The sequence below is a fragment of the Pygoscelis adeliae genome, unplaced genomic scaffold (assembly GCF_000699105.1).
Source record: "Pygoscelis adeliae isolate BGI_AS28 unplaced genomic scaffold, ASM69910v1 Scaffold155, whole genome shotgun sequence".
NCBI lineage: Eukaryota > Metazoa > Chordata > Aves > Sphenisciformes > Spheniscidae > Pygoscelis > Pygoscelis adeliae.
In genome coordinates, this window is record NW_008824932.1 from 5,025,807 (window position 1) to 5,044,164 (window position 18,358).

General features: G+C 39.8%; 1 protein-coding gene across 1 annotated transcript in view; it reads right to left on the reverse strand.

The window, feature by feature from the left end:
* COL4A4 (collagen, type IV, alpha 4) overlaps positions 1–18,358 on the reverse strand; it is a 73,323-nt gene that overhangs the window by 22,356 nt on the left and 32,609 nt on the right. Inside the window, exons 17-30 of the mRNA XM_009325115.1 lie at positions 17,531–17,600; positions 15,950–16,054; positions 15,189–15,353; positions 14,534–14,626; positions 14,035–14,198; positions 10,922–10,994; positions 9,504–9,610; positions 8,866–9,049; positions 8,020–8,088; positions 6,845–6,949; positions 6,110–6,325; positions 5,020–5,181; positions 4,200–4,370; positions 2,537–2,680 (exon numbers count right to left, since the gene is read on the reverse strand). Of these exons, the coding sequence (XP_009323390.1) occupies positions 2,537–2,680; positions 4,200–4,370; positions 5,020–5,181; positions 6,110–6,325; positions 6,845–6,949; positions 8,020–8,088; positions 8,866–9,049; positions 9,504–9,610; positions 10,922–10,994; positions 14,035–14,198; positions 14,534–14,626; positions 15,189–15,353; positions 15,950–16,054; positions 17,531–17,600 (1,828 nt within the window). The remainder of the gene's footprint in view (positions 1–2,536; positions 2,681–4,199; positions 4,371–5,019; positions 5,182–6,109; positions 6,326–6,844; positions 6,950–8,019; positions 8,089–8,865; positions 9,050–9,503; positions 9,611–10,921; positions 10,995–14,034; positions 14,199–14,533; positions 14,627–15,188; positions 15,354–15,949; positions 16,055–17,530; positions 17,601–18,358) is intronic.

Sequence of the window (18,358 nt, forward strand, 5' to 3'; positions counted from 1 at the left end):
CTTGTGCCCCTTTTCCAATCGCTTTGTCGATGCCCCCTTCCCTGGAAAGGGATCCCAGCTGCCTGGCTTCCTTACACTCTAATTCCAGGCTACTGGCCCCATTATCCCAGCATCGGAGCAGTCAGGTGACAATCTGCTCACCTGGACGACGGCTGAAATCCTTTCACATATCTCGCAGTTCACTCAGGGATACGGATCAGGTAGTTACTGTCTCCTTTATGAGTTCTTCCTCTCCCTCTGAGGAAGAGGAGGAACCCTCCCGCCGAGTTCTTCCTCAGGGTGAAACGGGGAATTCTTGCTCTTCCTCCTCCTGTTCTCGTGATGGCCCTGCATTAGAGTAGTCTGCCTCCTCGCTGGCAAGACAGTATGCTTCTTCCTCCTGCTCCCTCTTAGGGGGAGCTTCTTCATCCTCTTCTAAACGAGCTGACTTCCGCTTCCAATATTTCTTCTTGTGTATAGGGGCGACTGATACTGGCACGGGTTGGTTCTCTGGCTTAGCTGCAGTGCCTGTTGCGGGGGCTGGAGCAACCACAGTGCCTGTTGGTTTGTTTTTCCTCTCTTCTCCCTGAGGGTGCTGCATAATACTGAGCAGTGTTTGGTAGCTACTAGCCAGGGCCCAGCACAGTGCCATAAGTTGTGCCTCTTTGGAATAACCACAGGCATTGTTTTTTTCAAGGGTTCTATCACTTCATCAGGATCCTGTAGTTGTTCGGGAATGAAGTTCCAGACCACTGGAGGTGAGAAGTTCTTTAAGTACCTGCCCATATTCTCTCTCACATGCTGTGCCACCTGTGACCATCCAGCCTTGGGGCAGATCTCTGGGTGATTTTTTTAAATAGTTGTTTAACCCTAAACAAGACCTGAAACACATTCAGGAGACATAGCAATACGAGCATGCTGGCTTGAACATCCCAAGGATATTCAAAATTCTCAAGAGCTGGTGTAACTAGCCTGAAGGAGAAAGGGAAGGTGAAAAAGTGGGGGAAAGCATCCCCCCCCGTCTTCCCCATAGATTGGTTCTCCAAGGAGAAAAGGTGAAGAGTGTGATTATCAATAATTTCCAAGAGATGGCATCTGAGGTACGGAGATGACAGCAATACCAAGTAGAAATACCAGATTAGTCTCTTGACCAGTAATATTATCATATCATAAAACAATGTTACACAGTACAGCAAAATAATAATCCTGACCCATCTCCCAGAAGTGATAAACAGCACCGCAGGGAATACATACTGCAAGTGAGGATTTACGTAATACAACCATGCGAACAAATGAAACAACACTGTGACCAGTGACTATTAAACTAATATAATGAATGCTTACAACAAATTTATTTTAACATGCTCTGGACAGATCTGTTGTTATCTCAACCCTTTGTGCCCCACGCTGGGTGCCAAAAACGACTGTCGTGGTTTAACCCCTGTGGGCAACTGAGCACCATGCAGCCGCTTGCTCACCCTACCCCCCCAGTGGGAAGGGGGAGAAAATTGGAAGGGTAAAAGTGAGAAAATTCGTGGGTTGAGATAAGAAGAGTTTAATGATTGACATTAAATGAAATAATAATAATTAAAAGGAAAACAACAAAAAGAGAGAGAGAAACAAAATGCAGGAAAAACAAGTGATGCAACCGCTCACCACCCACTGACTGATGCCCAGCCAGTCCCCAAGCAGTGATTGCTGCCCCTCTTGGCCAACTCCCCCCAGTTTATATACTGAGCATGACATCATATGGTATAGAATATCCCTTCGGCCAGTTTGGGTCAGCTCTCCTGGCTATGCTCCCTCCCAGCTCCTTGTGCACCTCCTCGCTGGCAGAGTATGGGAAGCTGAAAAGTCCTTGATTTAGTATAAGCACGGCTTAGCAACAACTCAAACACCAGTGTGTTATCACATTATTCTCATGCTAAATCCAAAACACAGCACTTTACCAGCCACTAGGAGGAAAACTAACTCTATCCCAGCTGGAACCAGGACAAGGCTCACTGCTAACAGAATTTATTATCCTTCTCTTGCTTTTTAGTTAATTCAGTAGTAACCCAGGTGATGTTAAATCAGAATTATTCCCTGCTTGTCTGGAATATGAAAGATGGCAATTGTATTGTCCAGTCTACAGTGTACTGTCTGTGATTGCACCTTGGAGATCGTTATTCTCTTTCCTATATTAATATTTAGAGAGATTATTCCTGTCTGTTTTACATAGATTGAAGAACACAGACAATATGATAGAAAACTTGAAAAATCTAAAGTTTCAGATGTGTACAGGACAAAGTTCAAGGTTTGTTTGAATAAGTGATCTTAATTTGTTTGATTTAGTGGTAAATGCACCTATTGATCTAAGTGGAATTAATTTTTCTTTAGTTAGTTTTTCATTATGCATTTGTAAGTGAGATAACTGGATTTAGTATTTAGTATCTCTGAAAATAGAAGTGAATATACCTTATAATAAGTAGAAAAAGTAAATATATTCCTAACACAGTAGTAACAGAACTAAACATAGTAGTGAAATAACTACAGAGTGAAGCGGATTTTTACAAACCTTTTATTCCCGTATCCCCACGTTCTCCACTAGGCCCAGGTGGACCCACTTTTCCTTCTTCACCTTTTACACCGGAGATTCCCATTGGGCCTTGTGTTCCTGGGACTCCTGGGAATCCTTGGGGTCCTTGAATCCCTTTGCTTCCTGGTAATATTAAATGCTTTATTTACATATTCAGTCTGCTATGCTGTTGTGCTGCTGTTGTCATATTCTAAGGAAGAGTATAAAGCAAAAGGCAGGAAGTTTAGAAGGACTCCTTAGGAAACCAGCAAAGCTAGAGAACCAATAGCTGGAGCATGGCTTCATGCCAAGATCAAACTTGTCTTGAAATTCAGATTGCCTGGATGAAGCAAACATCTTCCCCCTCCCTGCTGCCACCCAATGGAGATTTAGGCTACACTTACTACTAAAGCAGTTATCCCCAACACATGTTAAATACAATGCATAGCCTAAGACACCACCAGATTTTGCATGTGGCTACTGGAAATCACGACTCCTACTGTCCAGATGACAGACAGAGGAAAACGGGATTTTGCTATAGTTACTCAGAACTTTAACCCATTAGACAGTGATGATTTGGGACCAAAGTCACATTTTTTATAAGTATTAGGCATAATGTGAAGCTATTTCTCCACTTACTCATAGAACCATCGAATAGAATCACAGAATTGTTCAGGTTGGAAAAGACCTTTAAGATCATGAAGTCCAACCGTTAACCCAGCACTGCCAAGTCCACCACTAAACCATTAAGTACCTCATCCTTTTCCTCATCATTTTTCACTGTGTTTCCCCCCTCATCCAATAAAGGATGGAGATTCTCCTTAGCCCTCCTTTTGTTGCTAATATATTTATAGAAACATTTTTAATTGTCTTTTACAGCAGTAGCCAGATTAAGTTCTAGCTGGGCTTTGGCCCTTCTAATTTTCTCCCTGCATAACCTCATGACATCTTTGTAGTCCTCCTGAGCTGCCTGCCCCTTCTTCCAAAGGTCATAAACTCTCTTTTTTTTTTCCTGAGTTTCAGCCAAAGCGCTCTGTTCAGCCAGGCCAGTCTTCTTCCCCATTGGCTCGTGTTTCGGCACATGGGAATGGCCTGCTCCTACACCTTTAAGATTTCCTTCTTGAAGAATGTCCAGCCTTCCTGGACTCCTTTGCCCTTCAGGACTGCCTCCCAAGGGACTCCGTCAACCAGTCTCCTAAACAGGCCAAAGTCTGCCCTCCGGGAGTCCAAGGTAGCAGTTCTGCTGACCCCCTCCTTACTTGTCCAAGAATCGAATACCCATCAGCATACAATCACAGACTGCATCAGTAAAGGAGATAGTCTGGATGTAATAGAAAATATATGGTTCTTATTATAGCATATTATAACAACAACCTATTACAAATAGTCAGGAAATAATACATGGAAATATGTCAGTGTTGTAAAACAACTAAAGCACCAGGATGCACCAAGATGCATCAAACTATTTCCATCCCTTTGTTTTTGTAACAAGAGAAAGAACAAAGGATGCTATTGTTATTGCCTCTACCCTGCTGCAGGGTCTTATTCTCGAAGCTGGAAAGGGAGAAGGGTGCAAAGTACTTCCTAGCTTTAAGAGCAGTAGAAATGGCTCCCTCTACAAGAGAAGTTATAGATGAGGTGGTTTGCAGGATGTTTGACATACCCGTTTGTCCTGGGAAACCAGGTGGTCCTTTATCGCCTGGAAGTCCTGGAAGACCTCGTGAGCCTGGAGGACCTGGGGGACCTCGTGAGCCAGGAAAGCCTTTGAGACCTTTGATTCCAGGTGGCCCAGCTAAGCCCCTGTCTCCCCTCTGACCTTTAAAGCCTGGTAAGCCTGAGAAAAAGAGCTTTAATCTATGTATGTAAATGCAGGAAAAGGGTTCAGCAATTGCAGCTAAAAAATAGGAAGTGATAGATTTTGGTATAAATTTGAATATCATCAAACATGGCAAAATAACTTGGAAACTTTGCTACCATGCTGGAGTCCTGGCTCTGCTTAGATTTTTCACCTGGAATGTTTGTTTTCTTGTATTTCTTTAGTTAGAGATATATCAGTAGAAGCGCCCTGTGAAAAATCCCTACTAATTCAGCAATGCTTTTGATATATATGTCTCCTAGCTCTCCCTAAAAACCACTTCTATTTAAGAATAAGGAAGATAAAAGTATCACAGTAATGACAGGAGCTCAGTTAAGTTACTCAGGACAACAGAATAAGAGATAACTCTTCCGTTTATTACTTGACAGTGAACACACTGTGATTTGGCCAGTTAAGGAACAGTATGGGAAGGGAAGGAAACATCTGAGATGCACACTATACATTCCTTGAGTTCAAGGAAACGTGCAAAACATAATGTACACCCCCGCTAATGAGCAGCCCCCATGGAAATATTTGTCATGCCAGCCACAAAAATGATGTGATTAAATCTGCTAGAAAAGATGTGCAAAGCTTAGAGCTGTGAGGCAACCTCATGGATGTTGTGTACCTTGACGTCCTGGCAGGCCCATGACACCTCTGACTCCTGGTGGCCCTGGTAAGCCCGTGTCACATGGTGGACCAGGGAAGCCTGGACAGCCTGGTGCTCCTATATCACCTTCTGGGCCTCTAAAGCCTTTGGCGCCTGGAAATCCTGGGGTACCAGGCTTTCCTGGAAACAAAAACCATTGTAAAATGTTTTACTTCCATTACTCGCCATCCTTCAGAATTCCTAATTGTAATTTTGAAATTTACATGTTCAGTTATTGTAATATCTTACTTATCCTCTAGTTTTTGCATAGTTTGTGGAAACTGATGCTTTTCTGCAATTTAGAATTGCCTGTTGTGGGGAGCTTCTTTCTCTAAGGAACAAATACAAATTCAGCTCTCACCTATAGGCAAGGACGACTTTATGGCACAAAAAGCTAGTTTCTGATGTGTAGGAGCAGAATGGAAGGAGCTCACTGGCCTGCACCAGCTACACAGCACTGGGGTCAGTTCTACAGGTGTTCCCTGCACAGAAGGGGGTGTGTGTCTACTTAGGGCTGGGCAAAAGGAAGACCTATAAAAGGAAACAGCAATATCTGCTATGAAGTGGGAAGGAATTGGCACCGTGGAGACATCTGCAGCAACCAGTGAAACTCCCCTGCAGAAATGAGGAATGTAGTGCCCACGATATTGAGGATTATATTGTATAACTCTGGGCAAAGAAATTTATCCCTCCCTCCCTGAGTTTTCTCCCACCATTTGCCAGCCTTTTCAGATTTGAGTAAGCAATCTGAGGCAGGGACTATCTGTGTGGCAGAGCAGGAGGCCCTAAGCACAGATGGCCACTAGGCAGCAAGTAACAGTAGTAAGAATAGGAAGCTGCACTGTTACTCCATGGACTGGGTAAAGGCATCCTCCCCTTCCTGCAGTGCAGATCTCCTCAGCTGCTGATCAACCCTAACTGTAAAAATGTAAATGTAAAAATAGGGTGTACTCTTCACAGTCACCATTATGGATCCAGGCAAACGTGAGTTTTATCTGAATCAGGACCGACTTTGCTCAGATTTTCTCCTTTGAACACATGGAAATGCTTCATAAAAACTGGCTCATACCTTGAAGCCCAGAACCTGGATCACCTCTTGCTCCTTGTGCACCAGGGGGTCCTTGCGGTCCCCTGTTGCCTGGGATTCCTGGAGGACCGTATGTGGTATCACCTGGAACACCTTTCTGACCATCCATGCCAGGTGGACCTGGAGGCCCATTTTTACCATCAACTGTAGATCCTCTTTCACCTTCATCACCAGGATCACCAACTTTGCCTCGAAAGCCTGTTGATATGATTTTTAAATTCAAATAGGGCATAATTCAGAAGTGGTTATTTTTTTTCCAGAACTGTGGAATATTATAATGCAAATTTAACCAGAATTAAATTATCACTTTGCAAAGAAAAATAATATGATACATTAAATTTGAGGTTTCTTATTTACAGCTAATGATACATGAGGAATGAAGGAGGTAATTATTCCTGTGGGAAGTGACAGTAGTTTTCTTTGGGGCAGTATCTATCTTGTATACTGTCACTCTTGTCCAGTTCAATCCCTTTGCTAAAATAATACTAACTGTTCTCAGTTTTCTGAGAATATTTCCTCTCTGGACACTGAACTTTAGGTTATCGCAGCACCTGCAATGCTGGAGGAAAGAAAGGGAAACTGGTAAAGATTCCTCTTCCATTAGCTTTCGTTGAAATGTGCTTCCTATTCTGTCCTACCATGGTAACTACCTTACCCTGCATGTATGCATTACAGCTTGACCAGCAGGTCTCCTGGATTAAGAAAAGCACAATTCACCTTCTGGCCCAGGGATTCCTGCACCTGGCCTGCCTCGATGGCCTTTTTGACCATCAAAGCCATTTGGTCCAGGACGACCGGGGAGTCCTTTTAAACCCTTTGGTCCTGGGAACAGAAAGAAAATACGTAAAAAACTGACAGACCTCTAAAATGTGTGATCTAAGGAAACAGTATTGCATCTTTATCCCATGCAAATTCATGTACTTTGAAGACAAGTGGATTGCATCTGCTTCTAACATTTTGGGCAAAAGCTACCACCCCAAGTCACAACCAAATGCATGGTTGCTGTTTTTCTAAATGGACTTGTTCCTAATCCATGAACAGTAGACTGCAAATCACCAGAGTAAATTACAAAAAAAAATTATCTCCTATAACATTTTAATGTTACAGGACATCAACAACGTTAACCTAGAGAACGATAGGTGTCAACTCTTATATTCTCCTGTGCTATATGCTGCTTCTGCAATGGTGCACATGAGCTCAATACGCTAATCCTTGTTCTTTCATGTCTGTATAAATTTCAGCTACAACCCACAATACTGATGTCAGGGAGCTGTGTAATACTGTATTAAGCAGCTTGAAAATCCAGTATCTCCATTTGTTCTGATCAGGATTTTCTGGGATATTTCAAATGTTTTGGAGGTCATCACAAGCAACATTTTGCCAGTTCCTGGATGAGTTCTTTGAATTTAAATTAAGTTGAACAAGTTGAAGTAATGGTAGTAAGTATTCAGATTTTAGGGCTCAATTGCAACTTGCCATGAGCAATGTAGTTTTAGAAATTACAGACTTGCAGCATATCTTTGCCTCACACACCTTTTTTTCCCCGGCATCCAGATGTACATATTCTAGGTCTTACCTGACTCCAGCCATCTGCGTATTTTACAGACTCTCCCATGCATTTTAATTGAGGCAGGACAGATTTTCAAGCTACCTTCATTTAGTCATCTCTATGGAGGCAGCCTGCACACCTTTTGATCATGCAAACTGCAGCTGTCTGGCCCTTGGTTCTATTAGATGAGTATATTCCTGTGTGTTTGCAGTTTTACGTTTTGAGATATGTATCCGTTGAAAAACGAGAATAGTGTATTTTTTTAGGATAGCTTCTTTTTTTAATTAGCAACTTAAAACTCCATTTCAATTAAAACCAAAAATTCTCCCATCTGTAAACATACCTTGAACACCTTTAAAACCAGGGGGACCTGGATTTCCAGGGTATGGTAATGTAATGCAGACGGTCTCACCTGAAGCAAGAGGAAGAAAGAAACTGGCCTACTTGATTTTAGAATAAATGGAATCTGAACATTTACTGTAATATTTCTGTGGAACTAACCAACTAGATGTGCAAAGGTAAAAAGAAGGGACTGTTTATGCACATTGTTATTTCCATATGACTTAAGGTTTGATGGAGAATCTTAAAATATATTTTTCTTGACACATTTTGTATAGAATACTGGTGATGATTCAAATTGTTGTAATACAGTTGTATTCTGTAAAGACAAAGGTTTTTTTTTTTTTACTTGTCGCAGAAATTTGTCTTCACAATAGTCTCTGTTGCAAGAAAGAAACAGTATTTTCATCTCAATTCTATGTACATTTCTGGTTCATAAATATTGCCAGCAGTAGATTTTTTTTATTTTGGTAGGGATTTTTTATAACCAAAAACCAGACCAAGCCTTAAGTATGAGTTGTATTTTCCTGCTCCTGCAGCACAAAAGCATTGCCTTGCAAACCCTTACACTCAGGAATACTCTTCAGTCCGGAAAATGATTCCTCTGATAGTGTGCAAGTGGTACTTTGCAGGTTTAAGGCCCCTAGCAATTCATATTCTCACTAGTGTCTGCTGCTAAATGCTGACAGTATTGTACCCTTCCGTGGCCATATTTCACATGACCACTGAGCTTGTCAAAATTGATTTTCACTATAAATGAGTTACACCGTATAGAATACATATGAAACTAATGGACGCTACTAAGCGTGTATTTTGTTATTTGGTTCTTAATGTAAACATTTAAAATTACCTTTCTGGCCCTTTGGACCAGGTGGCCCAACATTACCAGTATCGCCAAAGTCTCCAGGGCTACCTCTGATTCCTGGAGGGCCGGGAAACCCCAAACCAGGCAATCCCATCTGTCCTTTTACCCCAGGAAGTCCTCGAACCCCAGGGAATCCTTTATCACCCAGCAGTGGTACTCCAGAATCACCCTAAAAGAAAGAAATTGTTGATAAGAAATAACAAGACCTAATTTCTTTCCTCTCTTTGATTATCAAAAGCCATGTTAGAGAATTATCTGGAGAAACCACTCTTCCACAATTAAGTGACTACATGGATGATATTAGTAGTTTTAAATAGTCAAAGGCAATAGGAACAAAGGGTAGAGTTTTGTGGGGTTTTTTTCTTCCTGATTCCATAATATTGGCACACAGTATATGCAGAAATTATATTCAGGAATACCAAAATAAACAGTAAAACTTCCAAGTAAATAATTTTTCAATGGATAAAAACTATGATTTTTGATCTAGGCTAACATAAAATGATACACGTGATTAATCTGCTGGGAATTTGGAATAAAATGGTACTTTTCATTAAGTAGCTAGCCCTTTCATAAGACAATATGTTAAGTGAAATGGAAAAAAATTCTGAGAAAATCAAACATACCTCAGCTCCTTTTTCCCCAGGCAATCCTAGTTCCCCATCTCTGCCATCATTACCCCTTTGGCCTGGAAATCCTGGAACCCCAGCAGGACCTCTTTCACCTTTTATTCCTTAAAACAATTAAAAAAAAAAAAGTAGTATAATACTTGCAGTAAGTTTTGGAGTTTTTTATTTCTGCTCAGGTGAACGCTGGGTAACCATTCATCGTATCTGTATTATAATCTCCACTTCTTGAATTCACATTTCCGTAATGAGGTATTTTAGGCTTAGGAAGGCAGTATGTAGTTGGACACCTCATGGAACAACTTGGTCTCTCTGTAAGAGATGTGTTTACAGGCACCACAAGAACGTGGCTTTTGTTCGTGCTATATACAGATTGAAAACATTTTGCTATTGAAATCAGTCAGAGTTTTATTCTTGATTTCAGTGAAACCAGGATATAGCAATGCCATATGATGCAGAATATTTGCATCAATATTCCCAAAAGGTTTTTAATTTTTTCTTTTTTCTTTTTTTACCCCTAGATTTCTCTTGCACTGGTATTTATGAAAATGTAATTTTTGCATAAAGGACAATAAAACTATTCTAATCCAAAGATTCATTTTGCTGTGTCAAGAAATCCCTTGCAAATAAACAGCAAATGTTTTGCCCTGCTCCAACATCTGTAAACAAACACAGGCATCCAAAGCTAAGCTAACTTTTCACAAACAATACAATGGACAATCTTTTGTCTGAATAATTAGTTTAGCATTTCTAACTAAGCTTTGCCATCAGATTGATGTAATTTGTTGTTCTCTGTTTCTTTTGCTTTTGCAAACCATAACCATAACTGTGGAGAGGTTTTGATCTATTTAATTACAAGAATTTCAGTTGTGCAACTGGTGGCCTATTGTTTCTCTTCAATGCCTGGTCAAGAGTAATTTTTAGAAATAGGAGCAGGAATCTGAATAGCCATTGAGACTTTGAGTTTTTCCCAAGAAGAATGTTGGTGGTTTAAGTTGAGGTAACAGCTGGGATACTGGCATATGACACTTCAGGAGGCGGCTTCTGTACAATCTTATTTCTTTATGCTTTCACAATAATTGTATTCTGCTTAGTCTTTGCTATACATACCTCTGTAAGACCCCGATTATCAATCATATGACATGAAAAGGCATTTGTTAGCATTAATAACAAGCTGTTAAAACTGTTTTATGGCTCAACTATAGAGTAAAACCCACAAAATCCTGTGTTGATCTTGTGTTGAGCAAGAAGAAAATGAACGAGATGGTACCAAGAAAGCCGTTTGGATATACCTGACCTCTAGGCTTCAGTAACTTACTAAACTAATGACTTAATTAAAGAGTAGATTAATATGGTTTTCTCACACTATTGCCTAGGCATTGTATGGGAAACAAAAAGGCTAATGATAAAATGTTTACCTTTTATTCTAACTCTTCCTGGATCACCCTTCTCTCCTTTTTCACCATGTTCTCCAGCAGAACCGGGTGTCCCCTTACCATTGACACCAAAAAAAAAAAAAAAAAAGTCACCTCCCGCAAGGAACCAATGTGGGAATTGAGGGGAAAACTAGATATCTATCTCTTGCTCTTGCATTGTATCCCAAAACCAGACCAATTAAAGTACCATGCCAAAAAGAAATGCTTATCTCATTTGATGTCTATAAAGAGGTGTGTGAATGGCACCTGGCCTTTTCAGCCTGACTCTGCCAAACGCACAGATACACAACTATAAGAAACTGTAATGCTAGAAGAATCAGATTCATGGCTGTATACAGCTGTGGCTGTAAATACAAAAATATTAAGATGCAAACGATTCACAAACTCTTCCCACTGCAGACTTCAACCCACAATCCACCGAGGCTACGCAGGAAGGGAATCTCTGGAGTGCGGTGACCGCTGGATGAGGCTGTCCTCCCCGACGTGAACATGGCAGTAGGTAAGTGATGCTTTTTTGCTGAGTGAAAGCCCACAAAGCTGCCAATAAAAAATTTCATCTACGTCTAGTTAGGTACCTGGTATTGTCAGAAGAATCTATGACCTGTCAGGTTTAAAGGGGAAAAGAAGTACTTTTCTATATTTTTATGCCGATTTGTGCTCTCAGTTCTCCAAGCAGCATGGGGTTTGCCTATCATCATTGGTGAGGGTCTGATCTTGCAACAGTAGATGTGGGTAAATTTACCATGTGAAATTTACACAGAAGTAAAGGGCCACTAAGGTTGGAAAACTGGGGTATTATTTAGCCAGTCTCCTCTGTTATTCAAAATCTTTCACTAAGACATAGGTGAGGAAAATACAATTTATAAAGTGATTGTAAATCATGACAACTGTAAAACAGGCAGGAGACTTCTGAAAAATGCCGTGTATCTGAAACAAGCAGTGACTGTTTGTTAAAATGTCTAGATCTTCAAGTTGGCAGTGACCAGTTATTAGTGTTTGACAAGCAAAATAAGGTATTTGTGAAGAAAAGGAAGCCGAGAAATGGAAAAAATGTATATATGTAGGAAATCCATTAGACCAAAGCACTTCTGTATCGAAGTGAATTATTTCTTTCTAAACTGATTACTTTGTCCTTGTTTCTCACTTAAGTAACCTAAGAACACCAAAGTGTTCAGGACAAGGCTTCAAGCTTTACTTCAGAACCACAAGGGCTAAAGCATACTTTCAAAAGTAACAAAAAGATCGAAATCTCACATAATCCACTCAGGTAATAGGACTTTAAGAAAAGAAAAATAAACAAATGCAAAGCTTGTAATGAAACTGTTGGAACTAGAATGACAGAGCCCTTCCACCTCCTTCCTTCAGTCTCACAATGGTTTTGTTTTGTTTTTTTTCTTTTGAAAGAAAATGTTCTGGAAACTTTTAAGCAATACCTCATGTGAGAGAGAGTTCTGCTATTAAAACAAAACAAAACCTAAAAAACCCAAACAAAAAACCCATAATGGAACAGACATAAAGCCAAGCATATCTACCTATATTTTCAAAGAAATTGCTCTCACACACAAGAAAGTGTATTAAAAAACCCCTCTATTTGGCATCATTTTGGTATGCAGTATCCTGGATGTACAGTCCACATGCCAGACCACAGCAAGTGGAACAAAATCACAGCAAGTCCAATAAATCATCTTGTAATGTATTCCTAAGGCAGTTAGATTACGTGGTGTTTTGAATTATTGCTCACTGTGGGGAATAAGATAAACTATATGAAGCACAATAAAGAAAATAAGTCCATTTCCAAAAGTAATAGCTAGTTTCACTGAGTTAGGCAACAAGCACCACCCAGTAAATTATTGACCCAGTAAACATCTAGGTCTTGAGCTCAAATTTATTTTGTTTGTTAATCCTGCTGACAGACAATATTAAAGTAGAAATACGCATCTGACCTAAAGGTACCTTTTAAGTATTTCTTAATTATTTTCTTCCCCCTCACCTTGCCACAAAAAGTCTTTATAGGGTTTTTCCATGAAAAACTGGATGCCAGATTTGTTAACACTGGAATGAACTGGTTTTAGGAAAAAATGAACATTGTATGATGATGTCAAATGATTCTAGTACTCAGAGTCTTTACTACCAAAAAGTTCATTCAGTTTCTACTCTTGAGGAACTTGAAATGAAATTCTTACATTGCAAGGAAGCTATTCAACTAAATGAAAAGTCTTTATTTCGATGATTGTAGTAATTTTTCCTTCTAAGAACTATAAAATCAAGGGCAAAATTTTTATTCTATTTCAGCTTCATCGCTAATATGTATGCATAGAGAGACAAGGTATTGTCTATAGTGGCTGATCCTTGTGGAGAACAAACTTTGGCTGATCGGTGACTGAAAATGGGAGATTATAAAGTAATATGGAACAGTAAAGGGATAAACACTGACGAACAGCAATGCCTTTCAGACTCTGTGGGAGTGAAAGACTCTATATGATGTTCAGACTGACTCATAAAATAAATTAAGCATATAAAATAAATTAAGCTTTTCAATTAATTTCTAAAAAAGGAATAAAGAAAATGACTTGAAATGTCTGAATAAAATCAAGCGTTCCTTTTTCTTCAGACCCTGCCCCCCCCAGGTGGATGCTGAAACATAGAATCCATCTTGACCTGCTGACATCATGCAATTCTTTGCGTTGGTAAGGTTTTGCTGGAAATGTTTTCCTTCGAAATAACTGAAAAATCATCTTCAGTGGAGCAATTTGTGCATCTACAATGTTTTCAAGAAAAACAATGGGTATTCAAAATTAAAAGTAAAACCAAGTCAAAACAAAACAAGATGAACATACACCAGCTTTCCTAAGCCTCCTGACCACCCCGCAAACACAGCATGGGATTCATTTACTCAGTGTAAAACTCTGCCCACTGCCACAAGGGAAATCAGACAGAAGCTAATAAAATGCATCTTCCAACAAGACTGTAATAAGCAAAAGTAGATAAAACTTTCAGATAGTTTTCCAGGTCAGTTCCTCCACCACTCTGCTTAAATGCCTCCTGCGTAAGTGGTAACTTGATTTTATTTGCTGAAGCTCATGAAAACTACTCACAGGGAGCCCTGGTGATCCCATTGCACCAGATAAGCCTGGATCGCCCTTTTCTCCGTGTCTTCCAGGGTATCCCATTTGTCCTTTGTTTCCTTGAGTACCTGGAGGTCCTTGCATACCACGGGGACCAGGAGGACCAGCACTACATGAGCAAAGGCCTTGATTTCCTACGTGAATGTGCCAAAATTACATTGAAACAGTTGAAAATTAATACACAAAAAATAACATTGCCCTTTTTCTTTTCTGTGTGAGTAGTGCACAGACATTTTATCTCATTACGGCCTTCAAAGGAGTGAAGCGTATCAGTCTCTTCTTACAGCGCTGAATAACTGCTGCACTGACATGACTCTACTGACTTAGAAGCCCCAATGCCAACAGGCCATTTAACTCTGCACTTTGATGGGCCTTATCCTCCAAGTTACCATAAACTTCTTGCAAATTTAGGTCTGACAGATTTGGCAAAGGTCTCATATTCAAATTGTTGCTATCCAGGCATACTTACCCTTTTCTCCTTTTTCACCTTTTCTTCCCGGAAGGCCTATCTGACCTTTTGCTCCAGGTTCTCCAGGGATCCCTCTGTCAGTACAGATTACACCTTTGAAAAAACAAATTGTACAGCTAGTATAGATCAGGTTGACTGTTTCCACAGCTTAAGTCACATGTTCTCTTCTCCCTTATCTTGTTATCCTTACGTGAAAAGCTAGAGATCTTATGAAATGCTTTACAAGTCGTTGCTTACAGATCATGCTATGAGTCAGTCTGGCTGGAGTTGATGCTGACACATGGCTTTTTCATTGCCACTACTTCTTCCTTTTTCCACTGTAGAATTTTATGACTCTTGTTTCTTTACTAAAGGATGCTGATTTGGGTTTCCTCCCCAGTTTGTTGTGTTTTTAGCTTCAGGTGATATATTTTTAGGGACATTTTTCATATATGTTACTTTGTGGGTTTAAATCAAGCAGAAAACTATGAAAATCTTGACACCTCACTGATCGACAACTAATAGGAAAAACATGTTTTCTACATCACATGTAAAGTTCAATATATTTGTCAAAATGCACTTTTCACCTCTATGTTTTTTGTAGGAGCAACAAAATCAATGAATCTATTAATATGCAGAATGATAGTCTCGCCATATAAATTGCTGTTGAACCTACTGGGTAGTCCAGGTAAGCCTTGTCTTCCTGGCTGTCCTGGTAGGCCTGGTGGTCCAGGAAATCCAGGTCTTCCTGGGATTGATTCACCTGTTCCAGGGAAACCAGGGTCACCTTGAAAACCTTGAGGTCCTGGTGCCCCACTTACTCCTGGCAGGCCAGGCAGACCTATAAAGAAAATAACGGTATATGACCCATACAGCTTCATAGTAACCATTACTACAAGATACAAGGAGGAAATTACAGACCATTCAGAACTGTCATGAAGAAGAGCTTCTATATAAAAAAGACTTAAATCTAAATCTTTAGGTTTTCCAGGATTCCCAGGAAAAGAGGCTCCCACTTTAGACCTTCAAATGCTTCTTTTCCTCCTCCCCATTATCTCCTTTCCAGACATCCCAGTTAATCTAGTTCCTTATAGAGAGCAAAGTCATCCTCATCACTTTCCTTGGTATCTTTTTGAGATGGAGAATAGAATTTTTGAGCACAGCACTCCAGATGCAGGCATATCATGGATTTACAGTGCATGGTAGCATTCTGCTTTGTCTTGTGTTCCTGTTCTAGTAATTCCTAATGTTCTGTTTGGATCATTTTGGTTCTTTTTTGGCCACTAGGTGCTGAGCTAGTATTTTTACTGAACTCTTTGTAGAGCTCAAATCCTTATGTTGGTGACTTTCATCAAGGAAGAACAAAGAATGGTTTTCTTTTAGCTGCTTTTTCTCCTACTGGTATATAGTTCACATTTTATCCCCTATTTCTCTTACTTGTTCCATCATCTCCTGGTCTTCCTAGCAGGCCTGTAGGACCAATTGGTCCAGCTGACCCCAGATCACCAGCAGGACCTGGAAATCCAGGATCTCCTTGAGGACCTACACAGAATTATAAAAACATGTGAAATGAACACCTTATGCAATTGACAGCCTAAATCTAAATTAAACTGCAACCAAGATTATAATTTGGGAACTACATAAAAGTAAAATACAGTAACTTCTTTTGACTTTATGAAACATTTTTAAATGTGTAACAATTTAATTTTAAGGTGGGAGGATTTGGTTACTTCTCTACGGATTCCTGCCCATTTTGTGGGCACAGTTTAGGTCTTCGTCACTCTGTAGTAGTATCTTTGTGCTACATATTTCAGAATGCTGAGACAAGTGTTTGCCCAAAATAAATACATGTAGCATCTAAAATAAATGTGCATCTCATGTTATGCACATGTGGCAGTGCACACAGGGAGGTCATTTCAAGATCATCCTAGTTGAAATTATCCAAATTTTAAAACGTATATTTTCAAAATTGCTATAATGAATAGATTTAAAAATTGCAATTACATAGTGATAAAGAAAACCTAAATCAGATATAAAGGGCTTCATTAAATTGGAAAAACAAAATATTGGTAGTAGTTTTGTTCTCAAACAATTCTGCTAAAGGCCTCTTTCTCTGAAGAATGTAGAGACTCGCACTCACATACCATGCACATGATTAACTTTAAATGTTACTTGAGATATTAAGCATGGGGTTAAGTCTTTTGTTGCATGGGCTGGAAACACACAGAAGCTGAAGGAAAGCAAATTTAATTGATTTTTGGATGAGGCTCCTATCTAATGGGGAGGTTCTGCTGAACTGGGGTTGTGTTGTAACTTACTTCTGTGTTCACAATCACTAGAAATACAATTTATGTTCTTACAATACAGGTTCCCCAAGTGTGAGATGCCAAAGCAAATCCCTTCCAGGCAGTAGGCTTGGCTGTTCCCCACTGCCTCCTGCTATGAAGGAAGAACTTCCACGCACCTTTTCACCAAGTAGATGAGATGTCCCAGCTCCCTTTATCCCCATAAAAACCTAGCCTGAGGTTAGGTAGGAAGACAATAAGATTGACAGGTGTTATGTTGGAAGTACTAGTTCCAGGATTTCACCGCTGCTATGCAATAGGAAGCTTAATTGTAGTCTAAAATCTGTGTGTTGTGGCAATTCTGAAAATAGGAATTCTAAATTACAATGGGAAGCCCGGTCTTCTTATTTGCCATCCATTATCCAGCATGGGCTTATTTTTCATAGCTTTTTCCTAAATATGCTTAGGTCCAATAACTTGGGATAGTCCTGCAGATGTAGCTGTGACTGTATGCATAAGGATCCTTCAAGCGAACACTTAATCTGAAACTTTTATGTTTAACATAGTTCCAGTAAGATCAGTGAGACACAAACACACACAGAACGACGCCACTAGGAAAATAATGTTTTAGGATCCTGTCCCCTGAATCCCTAGCGATCACTTTCAAACACATTAGCAAAATAGGTCCTACGTACTTTATACAGCAGAAAGACTAGTTAAAACTAGCTATAACCTTTTATAGGAAGCAGCGGAGTTCCAACAGCTCCAGGAGGACCTGGGGGCCCTTTTTCTCCTGGATCCCCCTGTAAGAGTCCAGCAATAAATTTTACTGATAGATACAAATATGCAGTGTGCTAGCATGTAACTGAAAACTGCAACAATGGTGGGGTATGTAAGGATGTGACACATATCACCTGGGAAACTTGATTTTGACACTTTATAGCATTTAAAACCAGACAAGAAAATTTAAAATAATCATTATCTTTCAGGATGCCAGTGACTAAACAGTAATACATCTATCGCACATATCTATTTGACTCGTCAGAACTTGTGACTGCTGTATTTGAGTTCATTCATGTATTGTAAAGATAAATCAATTACAGTAAATCCGTACCCTATTTAATTGAGATGTTTTGATTTAACAACCAAGCTGTAATTAATTGCCTTGAAATTCTATACCAGAATTTGGAAATTACTTCTATGATGACTAATAAGCCGTAAGAAAAGAGGTTTCACAGTCCGACAGACATTATTGATGGTAAGAGATACTCAAAATTCTTATAAAAAGTTTAAAACATCTGCATCGGGGAAACATAAAAGTGCCTACTAATGGCAAGGAAAATCACTTCTGCTTGGAGGATTTCTAAATTAGCTTGGATTTTGATACTTAGAATTGCAAGTGAAGTGGACTTTAGGGAAGTCTTTTATGTGGCAAATGGTATTAGACTTTTTGCTTTGTAGATTAGGAATGAACCCTGCTCTCTACAGCAAATGGGAACCGAGAAAACAAGAATGTGAATGTGGGAACTGCTTCATGAGGTAGCATTCCTGGCCCTGGAGC